This window comes from Bubalus bubalis, chromosome 2, assembly GCF_019923935.1.
Source record: "Bubalus bubalis isolate 160015118507 breed Murrah chromosome 2, NDDB_SH_1, whole genome shotgun sequence".
NCBI classification, from domain to species: Eukaryota; Metazoa; Chordata; class Mammalia; order Artiodactyla; family Bovidae; genus Bubalus; species Bubalus bubalis.
Genome location: NC_059158.1, coordinates 117599714 through 117621630, shown reverse-complemented (window position 1 = coordinate 117621630; position 21917 = coordinate 117599714). Strand labels below are relative to the sequence as shown.

Below are 21917 nucleotides of genomic sequence, written 5' to 3'. Positions count from 1 at the left end.
ACAGTTCATGTGGTGCAAAGAGCTAGCTGGATATGACTGAGCAACTGAGCACACACTTTATCTCTGTTCTTGTCTTGAGTTTATTTACATCTACTGTATCTGCATGGTAAAAACACTTTATAATGGTGTCCTACCATGCATCTTTCCCACATAAGTTGGCTGTGGCAGGAGACAGGAGCCAAACAATCACACCATGGAAGGCAGAAATGCTACAAATCTGGACTCTTCCTGACGACCAGGTGGTAAACCTTTACTGGAACACCACTGGCATGGTATACTCCAAATGCAGATCTTGATCTCATGGAATGCTTCTGCTGGGAAATATTTTCCTTTTGTTCCCTTGGCACAATCCTGTTTCATTTACTCGACCGCTTACAATTCCCCTCACCCACCAAGTAGTCCTCTGTTACAGACCTCATCTCTCTAGGCAGACCTAGTTGGTAGAGTCACTCTTAAGAAGCCCAGTATGCAATAAAAACTCATTTCCTGCTGTTGATAATATATATAAAAAAAATAAGGTAAATAAGTAATAGGGATGTGATGTAACAACATGATAAATACAATTAACATGGCTGAATGTTATATATGAAAGTTGTTGAGAGCAAATCCTTAGTCCTCATCACAAGGAAGAAATTGTTTTTCTGTTTCTTTAATATTCTTTCTATGTGAGACAATGGATGTTCACTAAACTTATTGTGGTAATAATTTTATGATGTATGTAAATCAAATCATTATGCTTAAACTTATACAGTGTCATATGTCAATTATATGCCAATAAAACTTAAAGAAAAAGGGAAGAAAAAGAAAGAAACCCAGTATGCTTCCTTCCTATGTGGTCCACTTTTGGCCCAGGAGAAGTTCATCTTAATTTTTGTGCCTGGAAATATAGGCCATTCCCATCAGAATTCTCTTTCCTTGTCCTGCAGACCAAGCAGCAAGGCTCCTATAGGCCCTAGTTACATCCTCTTGCCCCTGAACTTGGGCACCATACTTTGTGTTCCTTAAATTAAGAGAACGTGTGCCAAGACTCTGGAATACTCTCTTGAAGTGCCTGCCTCCTCCCTTGCTTTTCTTGAGATGGGGAGAAGCAGACCTTCCAAATCTATACAGGGATGCTGATGGGAATATTCAGATCATGTGGCAACCCTCTTGAAACAAATGCATATTTTCCCATCTTTAGATCCTTCTCATGGATTCATAGTGTACATATACACCCTGGATACAAGCGGTGTGCTAACAGTAAAACTGGGTTAGGACACCCTCTTTGCAGTCTAATACCTCACCTTAGAACATGACTGTCTCTGCTACTTATTTTTATTCTGTGTTTTGGGGCCTCTGCTCAAAGCAGGAGACAATACAAAGAGTCACATCTAAGAACCTATTATATATATCACAGCCTCAGTTTGCTTTTTGTAAATTTTCTCATTTGAACATTGAGGGAACCTGGGCTATTCAGGGGCCACATGGGCTGTGGAAGTGTTCCAGGTACTGTGAGGCACAGGCTGTGTGGTTTGCTTATAGCCTGGCAGCAGATGGGAGTGCAGGTGTTGGTGAAATGATAAGAAAGACCCAAGGTTGTACTGGTAGAGTGGTATCAGATATCAAGTTGTTGATATCAAGTATCAGAATCAGAGCATAAGACCAAAATGGGAGAAGAAGAGAGAAGCTGAGGAGGTCAGGATCATATTGGGAAGTGGATGCAGCTGTCAACGAGCTCCTCATTACTATGCTGTAACCTGCTGCTGAGGCTTCCCTGGTGGCTCAGACGGTAAAGAATCTGCCTGCAGTGCAGGAGACTCAGGTTCAATCTCTGAGTTGGGAAGATCCCCTGGAGAAGGGAATGGCTACCCACTCCAGTATTCTTGGAATTCCACAGACCGAGGAGCCTGGTGGGCTACAGTCCCTGGGGTCACAGAGTCAGGCATGACTGAGTGACTAACAACCACAACCACAGCCTGCTGGCATGGGCGACTCAGTTGGCAGGAAGCTGATCAGCTGGCTGAAAGCACAGGGTGAGCATGCACAGTGCCACATTAGATTCCTCAGCACCAGTCAGACGGGGCCCTTATTTCCTTATCTACATCCTTACCAAGTATGCCTTCAACAGTAAGATATAAAATGAAGTCATACTCAAGTGAGACCATTTTCAAAAAAAGAGCATCAGCGTCAATCTGGTGTCTGGCATGGTGCAGAGTGCTAAGAGGATACTAGACATATATGTTTAGATTCAGTATTTTCTAGCTTAGCAAATACCTGCCTTAATTAGATAATCAGTTTTGTCTATAACATGGTTTCCTCAAGTGTGATGTCTTATGTAGTGCTCTCTTATTTAAAAGCTCTTAGTTTCTCAAAGTCCAAACTCTCTGAATTAGTTTCTGCAGCTAGTAGAACCTTGCCATGATATCTGCAACCCTTGACGAAATTTTAATTCCTATTGCTTCTCTACATACATGCTGTGTTCTGCCAAGTGTTTTAGTTTTTATTTGGCTGTGCCAGGTCTTTGTGTGTGTGTGTGTGTGTGTGTGTGTGTGTGTGTGTGTGTGTGCCAGGTCTTAATTGTGGCACGTGAGATCCTTAGTTGCAACATGTGAACTTGCAGTTGTGGCATGTGGGATCTAGTTCCCTTCAGTTCAGTTCAGTTCAGTCGCTCAATCGTGTCTGACTCTTTGCAACCCCATGAATTGCAACACACCAGGCCTCCCTGTCCATCCCCAACTCCCGGAGCTCATTCAAACTCACGTCCATCGAGTCAGTGATGCCATCCAGCCATCTCATCCTCTGTCGTCCCCTTTTCCTCCTGTCCCCAATCCCTCCCAGCATCAGAGTCTTTTCCAATGAGTCAACTCTTTGCATAAGTTCCCTTACCACGGATCAAACTGGGGCCACCTGCATTGTGAGTGCAGAGTCTTAGCTACTGGCCCACCGGGCAAGTTCCCAGCCAATTTTTTAAGTTGCCTCTGGACATGTCTTTTTCTCTTGCTCATGTTGAGGACCAGAATATGTCACTTTGATATAAGGAATATATTAAGGGCTTCCCTGGTGGCTCAGATGGTAAAGCATCTGCCTGTAATGCGGGAGACCTGGGTTTGATCCCTGGGTCAGGAAGATCCCCTGGAGAAGGAAATGGCAACCCACTCCAGTACTCTTGCCTGGAAAATTCTATGGAGGGAGGAGCCTGGTACATGACAGTCCATGGACTTGCAAAGAATCAGACACGACTGAGCAGCTTCACTGGTTCACTGCATTGTGAATGCAGAGTCTTAGCCACTGGCCCACCAGGCAAGTTCCCTGCCAAGTGTTTTATAAGTTGCCTCTGGACACGTCTTTTTCTCTTGCTCATGTTGAGAACAAGAATATGTCACTTTGGCATAAGGAATATTTTAAATGAAAGTGAAGTCTCTCAGTCGTGTCTGACCCTCAGCGACCCCATGGACTGCAGCCTACCAGGCTCCTCCGCCCATGGGACTTTCCAGGCAAGAGTACTGGAGTGGGGTGCCATTGCCTTCTCCATTCATCTCCATAAGCAACTGCTTCTCCCAAAACTCGAGTCTTTGAGTTGGGAGTCAGCATTTGTCCCAAGATATATATCACATCCTTCCAAGTGAGGTCATAAAGCAGAGTAACACCTTTAAAAGCTCTAATATATTTTTCTGGGTCCTCTAGTCTCCCAGATCCTCCTTGATTCTTTGTATTTCTTGATAAGAAAAAGGCTTATTAACTCTCACAGACTGATTATTTCTCCAGGTGGGTGTTTCATAAAGAGGCAACAGCTTGTGTGGCTGTTCCTCAGTCTCTCTGGCTGCTCTGCGCCTATGATCCCAGGGATAGATTGGAGAAACCTGTTTTTCTTCTTCTCTTTGTCTCCTGTCCTCCATCTCATCTCTTACTTTGATGGTCTGAGTTTCTACTGAAACCAGAGTAGTCTGAGGTCGTACTGAGATAGGAGTTGTTTGGACCTCCACGTGGGCAGCTTGAATCTCAGTTTGGATTTCCACTGAGACCAAGGCAACCCTTCTGAGGGGGGTTCTCTGGCTTTCAGTTTGCTCAGCTTGGAGCCCCAGGTGCGGGGGCAAAGTAGGAGGACAGGAGGGAGCTGAAGGTTTCACGCCCAAATCTATACCCTTAGGACATAAGTCTGGCATATTTCGCAGAGAGATAAAGGGCAACACATATGCTACTTCTACCCATTTCCCTTGTTCCTTACAGAACTGGTCTAATTGTGGAACAGTATTATACTTACAAGATCCTCCAACTGGCCACCGTTCGCCGTCCTCCAGTGGGTACCGTGGCCATGCAGTAAGGAATATTTTAAGTTGGAGGCAAATTAAAATCAATAGATGCGGACTAAGTTCCTGACTAAAAGCATAAACTTCTGAAAAGGACTGCCATACACACATTCCCTCTCCTTGGTAAGTTTTTAAAAAAAAAAATTAATTTTTTTGCTATGGTGGGTCTTCATCGCTGCTCAAGAGGTCTTTCTCTAGCTGCAGCGAGTGGGGGCTACTTTCTAGTTGTGGTACATGGGCTTCTCATTGTTGTGGTTTCTCTTGTTGTGGAGCATAGGCTCCGGGCATGCGGGCTTCAGTAGTTGTGGCTCATGGGCTCTAGAGTGCGAGCTCAGCAGCTGTGGCACATAGACTTAGTTGCTCCACAGCACATGGGATCTTCCCAGACCAGGGATGGAATGGGGGAAGCCCTCCTTGGGAAGTTTTACAGCCATGAAGATGACAGAAAGCCAAGATGGAGCTGCACAAACAAACCTTATTCTATTAGCAGCCCCACATATTAATATTTACCTTCCCATGGTTTGCCACTCCTGAGAGTCTGAAACTCTTTTTCTTTATCACATCTCTATGAATTATTCTTGTTTTGTTAAAGATGCTATATTAGCCCACATTCTAACCACCAGTTTGAGTTACTCTTCATTTAGATTCCTCCCTAATGATATGCCCTCTATGTGTTAATAAACTGCTTGTTTTTCCCTTGTTCACGTGGCTTTTGTCAGTCTAATTTTGTAGGACCCCAGCTGGAAAACCAGGAGGGTAAAAGGAAAACAGACTTTTCCTCCCCTACACTCATATTCTTTTATTCTTAGAAAAAAAATCATTCCTCTATTCCATCCCCATCAAAATTCTACCCATTATTAAAATGAAGTTCAGATCCACCTGTTTTCTAAAGCTTTCTTTATATTTACCTGAAGAGATCATGCCTGCAGAACTCTGGTCCATACCCTCAAGGGCATGGCAACGAGTGGCCATGAATCAAGCGTTGTCTTAAGATGCCTATTTTATGGGTGTTTAGAACTTTTATTCAATTCTCTGTTGATATTTTTCTCCTCCAAACTGCCTGTAAACCCTTTAAAATGTAGGACTTGATTGTACACAATAAACCCTTAGGACCTTAGATTTAAATCTCAGAACCTCTCAAGGTTCTGACTTACCCCGTAAAATGCAGTAATTCAAATTCAAAAGCAGTCTCTTGTGTACAGTAATGAAAACTGAATCGTGAACGCCAATCCATTAGACCATGTGTTAGATACAAATCAAATCAATTATTTATTGAGCTTTTGTGCCCAGCATTCTAGTAGAGAATATGATGAAATACAAGCGACAAGAGTAGACTGTTGGTCAGCACTTGATCAATAACTGCCAGCTTCCTAAGTTTTTGTCTTGTTTCCAACTTAGAACCACAGCAAGGTAAATATGTATCCCTCCAACCACAAAGGATGCCTTGTTTCTGGTTAGCTTTCCTTGTTTCCCCATGCCAACCATCAGGGTATACCTGAAGCCTTTCCCTGTTTCTACTGGAAAACTTTTACACTTCCCCGTCTTTGAATCTCTGCCAAATGCAAGTGATGTGGGCTGACTGCCTTGCTATAGCAAGCTCTGAATAAATGTCTTATGCTTGTTCTCACTTGAGTGTTCTTTATTTCCACGCTTGGAATTCACAGAACTATTATAAGTGGTTTCAACTATTAACTGGAAGCTCCAAAGACTCATGACATAGCCATTTGTGATTTTACTAAGGCTTGTATTTGAAATGTAATCTTTGATACTGGTGTACAGGAGTGAACTACTGACTGCCCTGTACACTCACACATGATCTTATCTTCATATTCATATTGTGACACATGTAATTACTGAGGAAATTATATTCTCTATATTTCAGGTAACTTTTTTTTAAGATATTAGACTTAATAACATGAATTTTAAGGGTCTACTACTGAGAGATTTCAAAAGGACTTAAAGAGTGATCAACTTTGAAGAGTAAAAAGGAAATTAATAAAAATGAAAAATCAATCTTTTAAGACTGTGAGACTACAAAAATAGTGGTACCAACAAAAATGAAGATATGAGGAAGAAAATAGGCTTTAAAATGTCAAGAGACAGTGACATGTTCCAGTTCATCCAAGACATTGACCACTCTTCTGTGTTAAGCCCTAGTCTAGATGCTGAGGGTATAGTGGAGGATAATAAAGGCAAAAATTCTTGTTCTTGTGGAATTTATATTTGAAAATGTAGACAGTTGGGATTTTTTAGGGAGGGAAATGTAAAGTTCTTGCATCTAAGAATTAATCACAGAAATAAGAGTGAAAGTTATACCAGAAAGCAGCTTTCTAAGACTTCGAAGTTACTAAGGGCTTGGCCTTGGACAAGACGTGGGGACACAAGAAAGAAATGCCTGAGTTCAGGATGCCACACCAGAGAAATCACACCAGGGTCTGTTGACTCAGAGTAGTCCAGTGGAATTTTCCTCAGAGTGTGCTGGGAAAACATGTTAATGGAAGATTAACCTAGGACTAGAGGCACTGTCCTTTAACAGATGCTCTGGAAATAAGTGGTAATAATGGTAATTTATATACATTTACAAAGTACGTACATTTGCATTATTTATTTAAGAAATAGGTAACAGTATCAGCATATTTCTAATGAATTGAGGTAGAGAGAATAATAGTCCTCAAGATCACGGAATAAAGTGTGGTCAGATTAAGAAGTACAACCTAATTTTCCTGGTTCTTAGATCCTGGAAGGTATTCATAATGCTATTATTTTTTTCAGTCTACTATGGGTCTGCTACTCTAAAGAAACAAGAATAAAGCATCTACTGGAATAATTTGATCAATGTCTGCAAACAAATTTCCCCTAAGTAATTTAAATGGTTAAGATTTTTTTATTCTGCATGATACTTTTCTAAATATTTATTAGAGGACCTTAATGCTGATAGTTTATTAGAAACTGGGTCAACAAAAAATGTTCAATGGTATTGCTTTACTAGTTAACGGAACAAATTCAATATATTCAATTTCAATAAAACAGGAGAAATATAGAAGGTAAGAAATGCACTACATTGTGATTACAAAAGAAAACTTAAATTTCTTCACACCACCTCATAAAGACGTTACAAATGTGCTGGTAGTAGACAACTCCAGTGAAGAAACTTCTGGTCTCATTTTCATTTTCTAAATACATATCAGGACGCTGGTCAAGGCTTTTTCTTATGGGATATTCAAAAGCTAATCTAAAAAATCTGTATAATTTAATAATTATTAACATTTGTGTTCTACTGTATGAATTATCTAAACCCTTCACATTTGTATGCTCAAGTAACCCTAGCATATATACAAATTAATAGACGAGGCAGGTCCTATTATTATGCCTACTTTTCAGTAATCTGAGGACCAGGGAGATGAAATAGTTTGGCTTTACTGACAGAACTTCTAATTCCCGAACCTGGAATCTATTTTACATACAAGAGTTTCCAGAAAGCAAAAGTTCTCCCAGGCCATTCTGCTCTTCCGTCCTCTTCTCGAGAAAGAACTACTGAGAGTTTCCTGACCGAATTTTGTTAACAACTGCAGTTGTTAGCTCTTGTCTTGGTGCGGGGCCATCTGGAGGCTCAGGCACCTCCCTCGCTCCACTTCAACCACCCACGTCTTCTTCCCTCTTCTCATTCCACCGCGCCCTGCTTCCCTTCGTCCCATCTCCTCTCTGCCTTCCCAGCGGCGTCTTCTCGCTCTGTGCCCAGCGCCTGTCAATAGACAAACCAACCTAGGGGTACACCCTTCCGCGGCCTGCAGTCGCGCAGTCGTGACGAAACCCGTGCGCCACCGCCCTTGGGCTGGAGAGAGGGGCGGGGCCGCAGGGCGGGCTGGCAGGCTGGCCGGCCGGAGGCGGGGCCGGGACCAGGGTCCAGCTCCGGGCCTCCGCGGCCATCGCTGCCTGCGCGGTTCCTTACCTTCGCCCGCCCCCAGCCCTCCCGAACCGAGTGGAGCCGGTTGGCGTCCGCAGCGTCGCCCCGAGGCCCACCGCGGCTTCAGGGGCTAGGCCTGCGCGCAGCGCAATGACAGGCGGCGCGAGAGCTCTGTGAGTCCGAGGCCGCGGCCGTGGCCCTGGGCGGCGGCGGGTCCGGGCCGGGTCCGCTCATGGTGCCGCCACGACACCATCCCGGGGCAGGAAGGCCAGGTAAGTAGGCACAGGAGGGCCGCGAAATCACTCGGAACTGAAGCCGGGGACCAAGGGCCCCGAACAGCCCCACTCTTCAGCCTCTGGTAGCAGCCGAGGTGCTCTGACCGAAATGGCCACAGTGTCTGGGGACCTATCGAGGTGGAGGCTGACAGGGGCGCTCGAGCCCAGTCTAGACTCTGGTAGTTGAGGAAGCTGCCCGGCGCCGCCGCCTCAGGGCTTTAATCTCCCTCCGGGGAGACCTCACTGCCTTAACTTTCTTTTTTTCCCTCCTCGAAAAAAGGAAGATTCCCTTGAACAGCTGTTTCCCCACCCACCTCCTGAATGACTATTTCGGATCGAAATAGTAGACACACTGAAGGGTGGGTGGGGGAAGCGTGGAGGATCCTTTCCCTTGACCACGTGAGGTGCTTGGAAACGTGCCCTCAATACACAAAACAAATCACTTCCTCTCAAATCTGCCAAGTCCACTCAAGATCTGGGACGGAGAAGACACTTAGAAACAGGCGCGTGTCTAGACACTGTCCGGGGGTTGGGTACCTCTGGAGAGTAGCAAGAGCGGCGAATCCAGTTCTGTCTTTATGAAACTATTATGAAGCTGTTCTTCACTAGCGAAGTATTCTTAAATATGCTGTTTGTTGAATTTTGCTATTTTTCTTTGTACCGTGTTCTTTGAGTATAATTTGAAATGTATAGTAGATAACATAAAAGTGTAGAGAAAAATGTCAGTTATATTTCACATACTTCCATATTCTTTCATTTGCTTTCATTTTAAAGGTGAAGAGTGAAAAAGAGCTTATGAGTCTTATTTTGAGTGGTTGATGTTTTCACAAGCATTATTCTGTGGTGATTTTTAGGTGCGCTGAGTTCTTCACCTCCGTTTAGACTCAGATCTGCTAAGTTTTCAGGCATTGCTCTTCAAGATCTCAGAAAGGCCTTTAAAATAAGGTAAATTCAACACTTTAAAAAAACAAAAATTGTATGACTTTGAACATTAGCTTAACAAATGTCATACTTCTGTTGTACTTATATTCTCATTTTTATATGGTTATTTTTTAAAGATCCTTTCTAATGTGATCTGTGTTTTTCTAAAAACAGACTGCAAATGGTGTGTGTGTTTATCATGAACCGAATGAATTCCCAGAGCAGTGGTTTCACTCAGCGGAAGCGAATGGCTCTTGGGATTGTTATTCTCCTACTTGTTGATGTGATATGGGTTGCATCCTCAGAACTTACTTCGGTATGTAAGCCTTATCTAGGAATGATGCTGTGTTACCGAAATATCATTATATATATCTCTAGCCATTACTGTCTCTTATGCCCACTTAAGCGGTATTTTGAATATTGTTAAATTTTCTTTTTTTTTTTTTAATTTTATTTTATTTTTAAACTTAACATAACTGTATTAGATTTGCCAAATATCAAAATGAATCCGCCACAGGTATACATGTGTTCCCCATCCTGAACCCTCCTCCCTCCTCCCTCCCCATTCCATCCCTCTGGGTCGTCCCAGTGCACCAGCCCCAAGCATCCAGTATCGTGCATCGAACCTGGACTGGCAACTCATTTCATACATGATATTTTACATGTTTCAATGCCATTCTCCCAAATCTTCCCACCCTCTCCCTCTCCCACAGAGTCCATAAGACTGTTCTATACATCAGTGTCTCTTTTGTTGTCTCGTACACATAAAATTTTCTTTTATAACGAACTAGTATCAATTCAAGTTGAAGCTGAAAGGATACTGTTTTTATTGTTTCATACAGTTTTCTTAAATCCCTAAAAGGAGGTTATGTAGAAAATGAGATACATGCCTATTTTCTTAATATTTGTGGGGTTTTTGTGTTTTTTTTCCCCTAAATTTATTTCTTTTTTTATAAATGCTATTTTCTAGTGGAACAGCCATCCAGGAGTCACCATTTAGTAGAAAGTAAAAATACTTTTGGACAAACGAGTGAAAGTGATCCGAGTTTTCATGTATGGTCACTATTGTACACATACATTGGTGCATGGACATTTATGTGTTTGCTGATTTAAACGTTCTTGTGAAGTACATGTATAGAGTGATTGCCTTTAATTAAATTTTATTTTGTTTTTATTGATGACCTATTGGTAGTAATGTGGTATTTTGAGTTCACAAGCTAGTTTTTCTTTCAACTTGTATAGGTACTTTATTCACTTTAGTTAATGGTCCCTGCAAAAATTTATTTTCAGAAATTACTGTTTCAACTTACATGTTGCTATCTTAAGGCAAAAGGAAGACTAGCATTTATAAAATGAATTTAAATGTCAAAGGAAGCAGTGTGATACTGCTGGTCATCCCACATGGTAGCTAAGTAAATAGTTGACATTGGCATTGTATCTGATGAATAAATTTTTAGCCTTTTTGGAGTTAGACTCTGGAATACATTAGGCCATTGATTTTTCACTCTTCTACAAACTTTTTTTTAAGATTAGCATCCTGTAGTTTAACTACAAAGAAATCTGTTTAATATTGATAGGGAAATAAGCTTATCTTTAAAATTTTATTTTAGTTTTAAATAGTTTAGTTTTTATTTATTGTGTTGGTTACTTCCTTTGACATCATAGCATGAGGCTGGTAATGGCTACAAGTCTTACTTTGAATGATGCCAATTTGAGCACTGTAAGTTCCTCATCAGTCTTTACGTAGTTGTTGAGTATCCATTATGATTATTGTCCAGATAGAGTATTTCACTGCTGCTGCTGCTACTGCTGCTAAGTCGCTTCGGTCGTGTCTGACCCTGTGTGACCCCATAGATGGCAGCCCACCAGGCTCCCCCATCCCTGGGATTCTCCAGGCAAGAACACTGGAGTGGGTTGCCATTTCCTTCTCCAATGCATGAAAGTGAAAAGTGAAAGTGAGGTCGCTCAGTCCTGTCCGACTCCTAGCGACCCCATGGACTGCCTACCAGGCTCCTCCGTCCATGGGATTTTCCAGGCAAGAGTACTGGAGAGTGTTTCACTAGAGGTTATAAAATGTTGATTTTTCTAAGGATCATTCCTTCTGCATTTATTAGTTGGAATTCTTTAAGGAGAACTTTTCTGCAACTACTGTTTGGTTATCCTGAAACATGGTTCATATAGGAAAGTTTGGATACATCTTTATTCCTTTTCTTTATTCATTTTGAATTAATGTTACCTAGCAACTTCCAGAAATAATCATTGAGCATTTTTTGTATATCATTATACATTTAGGGATTTTTGTATGTTTGATGTGTTTTAAACAGTTGTGGTTATTATTTTATGTAAAATTAGATAGCCAATGGAAATTTGCTGTATTTGCTATATGACACAGGGAGCTCAAATCCACTGCTTTGTGACAACTTAATGGATTGGTTGGGGTGAGAGGCGGGAGGGAGGCCCAAGGGGGTGGGGATATACATATATACCTATGGCTGATTCATGTTGATATATGGCAGAAACCATTACAATATTTTAAAGCGATTATCCTCCAATTAAAAATAAATAAATTTAAATTTAAAAAAAGAAATAGGATTGTGCTTATTATCCCTTTGATGCTTAAACTGCCCTATCTTTGGCCAGTGAGAGCACCTTTAAATTGTCTCTAGTGTCCTTTTTCAGTAGGACCCCATCCTGTTTGCCTTCTGACACAAAATGTCCTAGACTTATGTCATACATTCCTGCCTTGGATTTGACCCTTTTCTTCAAGGATCAATGGTTTTTTTGTTTTCAAAATGGTACAGATTATCATCTGGATTCTTGTGGTGCTCATTCCTTATGGGTTATTTTTTTCTAGGGCTTTCAATGTGCATAACTAGGATTTTTGTTTGTTTATTTGTTTTTATTCTTTTTTTTCTTATTTTTTAACTTTACAATATTGTATTGGTTTTGCCATATACCAACATGAATCTGCCACAGGTATACACGTGTTCACCATCCTGAACCCTCCTCCCTCCTCCCTCCCCGTACCATCCCTCTGGGTCGTCCCAGTGCACCAGCCCCAACCATCCAGTATCATGCATCGAACCTGGACTGGCGACTCGTTTCATATATGATATTATACATGTTTCAGTGCCATTCTCCCAAATCATCCCACCCACTCCCTCTCCCACAGAGTCCAAAAGACTGTTCTATACATCAGTGTCTCTTTTGCTGTCTCGTATACAGGGTTATTGTTACCATCTTTCTAAATTCCATATAGATGTGTTAGTATACTGTATTGGTGTTTTTCTTTCTGGCTTACTTCACTCTGTATAATAGGCTCCAGTTTCATCCACCTCATTAGAACTGATTCAAATGTATTCTTTTTAATGGCTGACTAATACTCCATTGTGTATATGTACCACAGCTTTCTTATCCATTCATCTGCTGATGGACATCTAGGTTGCTTCCATGTCCTGGCTATTATAAACAGTGCTGCGATGAACAGTGGGGTACACGTGTCTTTTTCAATTCTGATTTCCTCAGTGTGTATGCCCAGCAGTGGGATTGCTGGATCATAAGGCAGTTCTATTTCCAGTTTTTTAAGGAATCTCCACACTGTTTTCCATAGTGGCCATACTAGTTTGCATTCCCACCAACAGTGTAAGAGGGTTCCTTTTTCTCCACACCCTCTCCAGCATTTATTGCTTGTAGACTTTTGGATCGCAGCCATTCTGACTGGTGTGAAATGGTACCTCATAGTGGTTTTGATTTGCATTTCTCTGATAATGAGTGATGTTGAGCATCTTTTCATGTGTTTGTTAGCCATCTGTCTGTCTTCTTTGGAGAAATGTCTATTTAGTTCTTTGGCCCATTTTTTGGGTCATTTATTTTTCTGGAATTGAGCTGCAAGAGTTGCTTGTATATTTTTGAGAAAAGTTGTTTGTCAGTTGCTTCATTTGCTATTATCGTCTTCCATTCTGAAGGCTGTCTTTTCACCTTGCTTATAGTTTCCTTTGATGTGCAGAAGCTTTAAAGGTTAATTAGGTCCCATTTGTTTATTTTTGCTTTTATTTCCAATATTCTGGGAGGTGGGTCATAGAGGATCCTGCTGTGATGTATGTCGGAGAGTGTTTTGTCTATGTTTTCCTCTAGGAGTTTTATAGTTTCTGGTCTTACGTTTAGATCTTTAATCCATTTTGAGTTTATTTTTGTGTATGGTGTTAGAAAGTGTTTTAGTTTCATTCTTTTACAAGTGGTTGACCCGTTTTCCCAGCACCACTTATTAAAGAGATTGTCTTTAAGATTTTTTTTTTTTGAAATAAAAATTATGAGTTCTTTCTGATATTTTCAATTTAAATGATGATAACAAGGATATCCTATGTAGTGCAGGGAACTATATTCAATACAATGTAATAACTTATAATGGAAAAGAATCTGAAAAAATAGGTAGTTTATATATATACACACACACACACACACACACACACAACTGAATCATCTTGCTGTATACCTGAAACTAAGACAGCATTGTAAATCAACTATACTTTTAAAAAAATCAAATACTTTCAAAAAAATGATAATTGCAGGGTTGTTTTTTTTTAATAACTTCCTAATAACTTTAAACTTCATGCAGTTTTCTTAATAGCCCATACTTTTTCATTGGCTTTCTTTGTGCTATTTCCTCTGTTTGGGCTATTATTTAGCCTTTCAGATACGGATCAAGAATAGCTTCTTTTGGAAAACTTCTATAACCTTCAGAATGATCTTTGTTTGGTATTCCCGTGGTACCCTGTACCCCACTGTCATGGTATTAGCATATTACACTGTGTATTCTTCTTATCTATATCTATCTATATATAAAATTTGGATCTTTATATCTCCTCTCAGGAAAGCCTGTCTTATTTTGCCTTAGTCCCTAATATAGATACTGTTGCATAGTAGGTTTTCAGTGCAAACTAAAAACTTTTTTTGCAAGTTGTTTAGAAATATTATGCTTTGCATGTAAGAAAAAGACAATATTCAGAAATGAATTAAAAATATTTTTGTAATCTCTTTTGATCTTTCCAAATGAACATTTAGAGCTAAAAATCATGTAATAATCTTATTTTATTGGAAATGAGTAATGAGGTTTGTCTCATAGTTTGTGTAACTGTTTTCCTCCACAGTATGTTTTTACTCAGTACAACAAACCATTCTTCAGCACCTTTGCAAAAACGTCTATGTTCGTTCTGTACCTTTTGGGCTTTATAGTTTGGAAGCCTTGGAGACAACAGTGTACAAGAGGATTTCGAGGAAAGCATGCTACTTTTGTAAGTTTTAAATTTCAAGTGTTTGTTGGAGAGGGGGTTTTCAATTTTTCAAAGTACTAGTTTCTCGAAAGATGTCAGATTTTAAGTTGTTCAGTTAAATGAATGAAAATAGTATGATATAAGAAAAACCTACTTTTATCGATACTTTAAAATTTTTTCTAATCAGCTTGGTGTCAGAATATTTTGTGAAAGATCAAAGGTACATAATCAGTTTCTTTCCCTTACCTTGTGATATCCTCTGAGTTGTTAAATATTATTTCAGTTCAGTTCAGAACATGTGGAGAAAATGATGGAAGAGAAGGGATAAGAAGAGTATCTAAAGTTTTGGTCATTTGCAGACCAGATGAATATCATCTAATTAGTTGATTATAGAAGAAAATAATTCAAAGTTTGTATGTTAAAATGAAAATAACATATTTCAGAGCATTTTTCAGATATTTGGCTAATCAAATTATATTCTTTCATTAATGTGACATACATGCTTGTTTTTAAGTGTTGGAAAAAAATGACAGTTTATATAGTGATATATCTTCCTTGTAGTGGAAACTCAAATTTTGATAATAAAGAATATAAAACTATCTCTTACATTATTCTTTTCTTTTTCTTTTGTTTTTAGATTCTCTATCCCTCTCTTTCTTTGTAAAATTTTGGTAACATATACATACCATCATATTTACCATTTTAATCATTTTTTTCTTTTACCCTATTTCTATTGTATTCAAATATATATAACATAAAATTTACTATTTTAACCATTTTAAAATGTGTAGTGCAGTGGAATTAAGTACATTTATTTTTCTGTATAACCATTACCACTATCCATCTCCAGAACTTTTTTGTCATCCCAAGCAGAAACTCTGCTTGAATGCCCATTCTTTCCTTCCCCCAGCGTCTGGTAACCTATGTTTTATTTTCTGTTTCCATAAATCCTTTTCTTTTATGTGTACTACTTTTTGTGAATTAAAACAATATTATTTCTTGTCTTAGCTAATGAATGCATGCTTGAGAAATGAACTTTTTAGATTTTTATCGGGCTTTTCAGTAATTTTGGGGGTAAAGACTGGACATTATACTCCTGTGCACAAAAACTTACCAAAATTATGAATATGTGTAGTTTTTACTTTGTAAAAGTTAAGATGTATACATTATAGAAATGCACATTCATTGTAGTATTACATGTAGGAATATGTTACATGTGTATTAATACATGTACATTGTTGAAAATTTTAAAGATATAGACGAACAAAACAAAGAATTCAAGGAATAATCTCTAACACTATTTTGGCATATATACTATCATTCTTTTACATGTGTGTATTTTTGTTTCACTTTTTATAAAAATGAAATTATACTGTTACATCCTGTTTTATTACTTGCTTTTTGTGCTTGATAGTATATCACGAACAACTTTTTATGAAACTTAACATTGCTGGAACATTTTTCAGTGTTAAGTATTTTTTAATTGCAGTAGTAATAAAGTTCATTGTTGGAGACAAATTATGTTAACAGGAAGAATAAGAATAATCTATTCGTACTCTTACCATTCTAAGACCACTATAAATATTTGATACTATCTGTAGATATCTATTTATATGTATATATATTAAAAAAGATTTATAGCAGAAATAGGTTTGGTCTATATATATTGCTTTCTAACCTGACTTGATTTTTCATTTACCATATCATGAATACTTTTCCAGACAAATAAACATTTGTTATCATTGTTTCCTATTTTATTTAACAATTTTTAGAGTTGTTTTCACTTTCTCTTTTGTTGTAAATAAATAGGAATGCCTTTGTATTCATATGTAGTTATTTAGTTAGGCTGAATTCCTGAAAGCATAATTGCTGGGTACAACACCAGTGTCATTTTATGGCTTTTGATTCCTTTCACTAAATTAGCATCTGTAGTAGTTTCACCGGATTCATGTCTGTTAGCAGTGCATAAGATTGAACTGTCAGCAAAACCCTAATCATCTGCCAGTAGGGTAGGTAGGCAGTGGTATCATGTTTAATTTGCATGTTTTTGGTTACTTTTTTCATGTATTTGTTGCATAGAAGAATTCTTCTGTGAGTTGTCCATATCTTCTCCATTTTTCTACATTGACTCTTTCTTACTGATTTGAGCTGTGACTCACATCAGTTCTAGTTTGTAACATGAGTTTAATTGAATTTTATGTCTCATAATTTGTAGTTTGCAGATGCTGAAGGGTACTTTGCTGCTTGCACAACAGATACAACTATGAATAGTTCTTTGGTAAGTGTTTCTTTTCTCGTCAGGGAGAGACTGGGTGGAGTTGACCGTGGTGGGAAGGACTGAAATAACTTTGATAGCACCACAGCTATGTTAAGATACTTATATCTCCATGTTTGGTGCTCTCCACAAGAGTTGTAATTTGGTACTTTCTTTTTTTTTTTTTTTTTTGGTACTTTCTTTCCTTAGCCATACCTGGGGCCCAGAAGCAAGCAATTCAGCCACCTCTAAGGGGAGAAGGGAAGAGGAAATTAGTTAAGGAGTGAAAAGAGAAAAGGAATTCCTTTGTTTCTTACCAGCTTTGTCACATCATGTTTGCTATATTTTATCACTTAGAAGCAAATGCATTTACTTGAAACAGACTCTGTAAGCAGATTGTGTATTCATTTCACAAATTTTTAAGAGCACTTAATATATTAAATATTTCTTCTAGACTCTTGAAATACAGCTTATGCTCCAGGGTGTGTTTGAGGAAGGGAGAGAGACAGATAATAAACAAGCTTACAAAGGAATTAACATAGTCACTATTGAATCTTGTTGGAGACAGTATGTAAGAATACTCTTTTTAGATCATTACTAAGTTATGTATTTAAAATGTATCATTCCAAGTGTGGTATTCTATTTGAGAAAGATTTTAAAGTAACTCTAAAATTTAGTACCAATTTATGAAGCACTATAGGTGACCTTATTGACTGTTTTTTAGTTCATCTGGCTCTTAGAACTACGGTTGCTTGCAAGATAGGGTATTCGGCACAGTGTAGGCTTTGTTAAACTTAGAAAAAGTGTCATTTATTTTCTCTCTCTGATCTTTAGTGTCAACAAGACTAGTAATTGGGAATTCCCTGATGGTCGAGTGGTTAGGATCCTGTGCTTTTAGTACTAAGGGTATGTGTTTGATCCATGATCAGGGAACTAAGATATCACAAAGCTGTGCAGCGCAGCAAAAAACAAAACAAAACACAAAATAACAACAAAAAGAAAACTAAGGGAAGAAAACACAAGACTAATATCAGTTGTCTCTGTTAGCGTAGAAGACAAGAGTTGAAATGGCAACCTACTCTTCTGCTGCTGTGCTGTGCTCATTTATGTCTGACTCTTGGGACCCCATGAACTATAGGACCCCATGAATTGTAGAGCCCTCTAGGCTCCTCTGTCCATGGGATTTTCCAGGCAAAAATACTGGAGTGGATTGGTCTTCCTGACCAAGGGATCAAACCCCATCTCTTGCGTCTCTTGCATTGCAATATTGTAGATGAATTCTTTACCACTGTGCCACCTGGGAAGCCCTACTATTTTGCTAAGTTTTGCCGTTATCTGTAAGATGGACATGTCAAATTGTTTTAGGTCAAATGCTGTAATGCAACAAAGAGACTCTATTTCCAAATCCTGTTATCTCTTCATTTACTGAATGTTTTTAATTGACAGAGTCTGTATCAGGAGTTAAATAAAAATAAAAAATATTTTATGTTGATTTAAGAAACAGTGTCTTTGAAGAATTGTACCTTGAATACAGATCATCTGAGAAACATTTGCAAAATCAGTTGAGGTGTTTAGAACCACTTAAAATGTAGAAAGAAAGCTGAGCGCTGAAGAATTGATGCTTTTGAACTGTGGTGTTGGAGAGGACTCTTGAGAGTCCCTTGGACTCCAAGGAGATCCAACCAGTCCATCCTAAAGGAGATCAGTCCTGGGTGTTCACTGGAAGGACTGATGTTGAAGCTGAGACTCCAGTCCTTTGGCCACCTGATACGAAGAGCTGATTCACTGGAAAAGACCCTGATGCTGGGAGGTATTGAGGGCAGGAGCAGAAGGGGACGACAGAGGATGAGATGGTTGGATGGCATCACCAACTCAATGGACATGAGTTTGGGTGAACTCTGGGAGTTGGTGATGGACAGGGAGGCCTGGCGTGCTGCAATTCATGGGTTCTCAACGAGTCGGACACGACTGAGCGACTGAATTGAACTGAACTGAAAAATGTAGATCTTTAGAGCATGGTTAGACAAACCTGAATTTAATTCTGTTGTCTACCACTCGATTATTTTATATCTCAACTTCTAGAAAAGTTCCATTAAAATTCCATTTTATAAAGTTGTTGTGAGGACTAATGAGAAATGTAAGTTTACCTGCTATGGACATGAGAAGTAAGAACTGGTAAGAGGAAGCTATTTTTCTATCTATTAATCTAGTTCAGATTTTTAGGAATTTTTGGTTTTAGGTGACTCAAGTAGTAAGGGGAAGCAATTTGGCAAATTTGTATACATATTATACATGTGATTATCTGTTCATTGTCTGCCTTCCCCATTAGACTGACTGATCATTGAGAACAGAGATTTTGTTTCTATTCACTGTTATATCCCCAGGACCTAGAACAGTACCTGACATAGTAGGCACTCGATATATATATCTTAAAAGAATGAATGAAAAGGAATGGGAGATAATCTATTAGCTGAGAGAGGTCTGTTTTTATGATTTTTAAATGTTAAATATCATAATGTGCCAGTGCTGTCCGATTACATTTCTAAACTTTAAACTTACTCTTTCTGTCCTTGTACCTGAGTGGATCATTTGAGTTTCCTTTTTAAGTCTCGAAAATGCATTTTAGGAAAATTATGCTGTATAAGCATGGTGGCGAAAGGCTCTCTTTTGGGTGGTATCTGTGTCTATAAACCATTCACTTAAATTTAGCCAGTGTATCAGATATTATACTTGCCGTTTGTATTTGTTTCTGTTTTTGCTGCATTCCAGAGTGAGCCTCTATATGTTCCTGTGAAATTTCATGATCTTCCAAGTGAAAAACCTGAGAACACAAACATTGATACTGAAAAAAGTAAGCAAAACTTAGAATTTCATAACTTAGAAATGGATGAAAATTTTAGCTTTTCATTCAAGCCATTCCAAAACTTAGTGGTTCTGTGGGTTGCCTATTCCATGTGGTATTGGTTCAACCTGTAGTTGTCTGGTAGTTTGACAAAGTGTTCATTAATTCAATGTAAATAGCTTCCAAATACCAGAAATCTCTATGGTGTTATTATAAACATAGATTTATTTTTTAATGAACAATATTTTCTCCAACCAGGCCATCAAAGATGTTGATAGCGAATTACAGGAGTTTTGCTAGTTGTGAATGTGATAAGGAAAGCCAGCTTCAGTGTAAAGTGCAGAACTTATCCATGATATTCTCTTGCAAGTAGGGGAACTGTAGAAGAATGTTTTGCATGCTTGACTAGGAAAATAATTCTCATAAATTGAATATCTATGAGGAAAAATCCAAATAAGCTTTTACTATAAATGCCGGGCTGGATGAGTTACAAGCTGAAATCAAGATTGCTGGGAGAAATAACAACCTCAGATATGCAGATGATACCACTCCAATGGCAGAAAGCGAAGAGGAACTGAAGAACCTCTTGGTGAGGGTGAAAGAGGAGAGTGAAAAAGCTGGTTTAAAACTCAGTATTAAAAATGTTAAGATCATGGCATCTTGTCCCATCACTTCATGGCAAATAGAAGGGGAAAAGATGGAAGCAGTGACAGATTTCCTTTTTTTGAGCTCTAAACTCATTACTTTACTGACAAAGGTCCTAGTCAAAGCTATGTTTTTTCCAGTAGTCATGTATGGATGTGAGAGTTGGACCAAAAAGAAGGCTGCGTGTGAAAGAATTGAAGCTTTTGAACTGTGGGGTTGGAGAAGACTCTTGAGAATGGACTGCAAGGAGATCAAACCAGTTAATCCTAAAGGGAATCAGTCCTGAGTATTCATTGGAAGGACTGATGCTGAAGCTGAAACTCCAATACTTTGGCCACCTGATGTGAAGAACCAACTCATTGGAAAAGACCTTGATGCTGGCCAAGGTTGAAGGCAGAAGGAGAAGAGGGCCACAGAGGACAAGATGGTTGGATGGCATCACCGATTCACTGGACATGAACTTGAGCAAACTCTGGGAGATGGTGAGGGACAGGGAGGCCTGGCACGCTGCAGTCCATGGGGTTGCACAGAGTTGGACATGACTTTGCGACTGAACAACATAAATGCTAAAATAATATTCGTACTATATCCTGAATCAGGCAGTTGTGCGTGTATACAGTTGAAGAAACTTTATTTGAATATTGGTCTCATTTTAAAATCATCAAAATGTTTCATAAATGGAAACATTTTTTCCTGCAAACTCTTTTGAATAAGCAGAGCTGTCCCATATAATAATGTAACTGTTTTTTTTTTTTTTTGACTATTCAAATGTGATCATAGATATATTAAATTATGTGCATTTATCATTATATTAAAACTTGTAACTTTTGTTGGGTGTGAGGGGAAATGTTTAATGATTTTGTATTATATTTTTCCTTTTAAGTTCCCAAAAAGTCTCGTGTAAGATTTAGTAATATTATGGAGATTCGACAACTTCCATCAAGCCATGCCTTGGAAGCTAAGTTGTCTCGCATGTCATATCCTACTGTGAAAGAACAAGAATCCTTACTCAAAACTGTAGGGAAACTTACGGCAACTCAAGTAGCAAAAATCAGCTTTTTTTTTTGCTTTGTGGTAAGTCTTCTCTCTATTATATGTTTGGAATTTGAATTTTAAGACAGTATACATACCAACAATATACTATGGAAGTGTAAGACAATTTAGGTTGCTTAATCATGACTCTAAACTCTGTTATCTGTCATCAGAGGGAAATTAGAGTATTAAAGTTAATAATTACTAGTCATATGTGAAAGAATGTAATAAATACCGTACACTACAACTACTCATATGTATTTAGAATTTGAATAATAGTCATTTTATACTATGATATATATTAATACAAATGCTAGTAAATATCCAGATAAGAGTTTGCATTGACTGCATTGATTTCTTCAAATAATTGCTTTTATAGTTTTACTTTAAATTCGTATGTGTGCTGTCGCTTCAGTTGTGTCTGATTCTTTGCGAACTTATGGACTGTAGCCCACCAGGCTCCTCTGTCCATGGGATTCTCCAGGCAA

At 38.7% G+C, this 21917-nt stretch overlaps 1 protein-coding gene across 2 annotated transcripts in view; it reads left to right on the top strand.

Moving 5' to 3' along the window:
• The first annotated feature begins 8137 nt into the window (after positions 1 to 8137).
• The window catches only part of SLC35F5 (solute carrier family 35 member F5), a 40278-nt gene continuing 26498 nt past the window's right edge, over positions 8138 to 21917 (top strand). Inside the window, exons 1-7 of one of the 2 annotated variants that reach the window (XM_025277225.2) lie at positions 8138 to 8462; positions 9320 to 9410; positions 9561 to 9702; positions 14534 to 14677; positions 16872 to 16934; positions 19680 to 19761; positions 21281 to 21471. In XM_025277225.2, the coding sequence (XP_025133010.1) occupies positions 8423 to 8462; positions 9320 to 9410; positions 9561 to 9702; positions 14534 to 14677; positions 16872 to 16934; positions 19680 to 19761; positions 21281 to 21471 (753 nt within the window). In that variant the 5' untranslated portion in view covers positions 8138 to 8422. Of the gene's footprint in view, positions 8463 to 9054; positions 9079 to 9319; positions 9411 to 9560; positions 9703 to 14533; positions 14678 to 16871; positions 16935 to 19679; positions 19762 to 21280; positions 21472 to 21917 lie in introns of those variants that run through there. The other variant, XM_044936235.1, reaches the window with a different exon arrangement.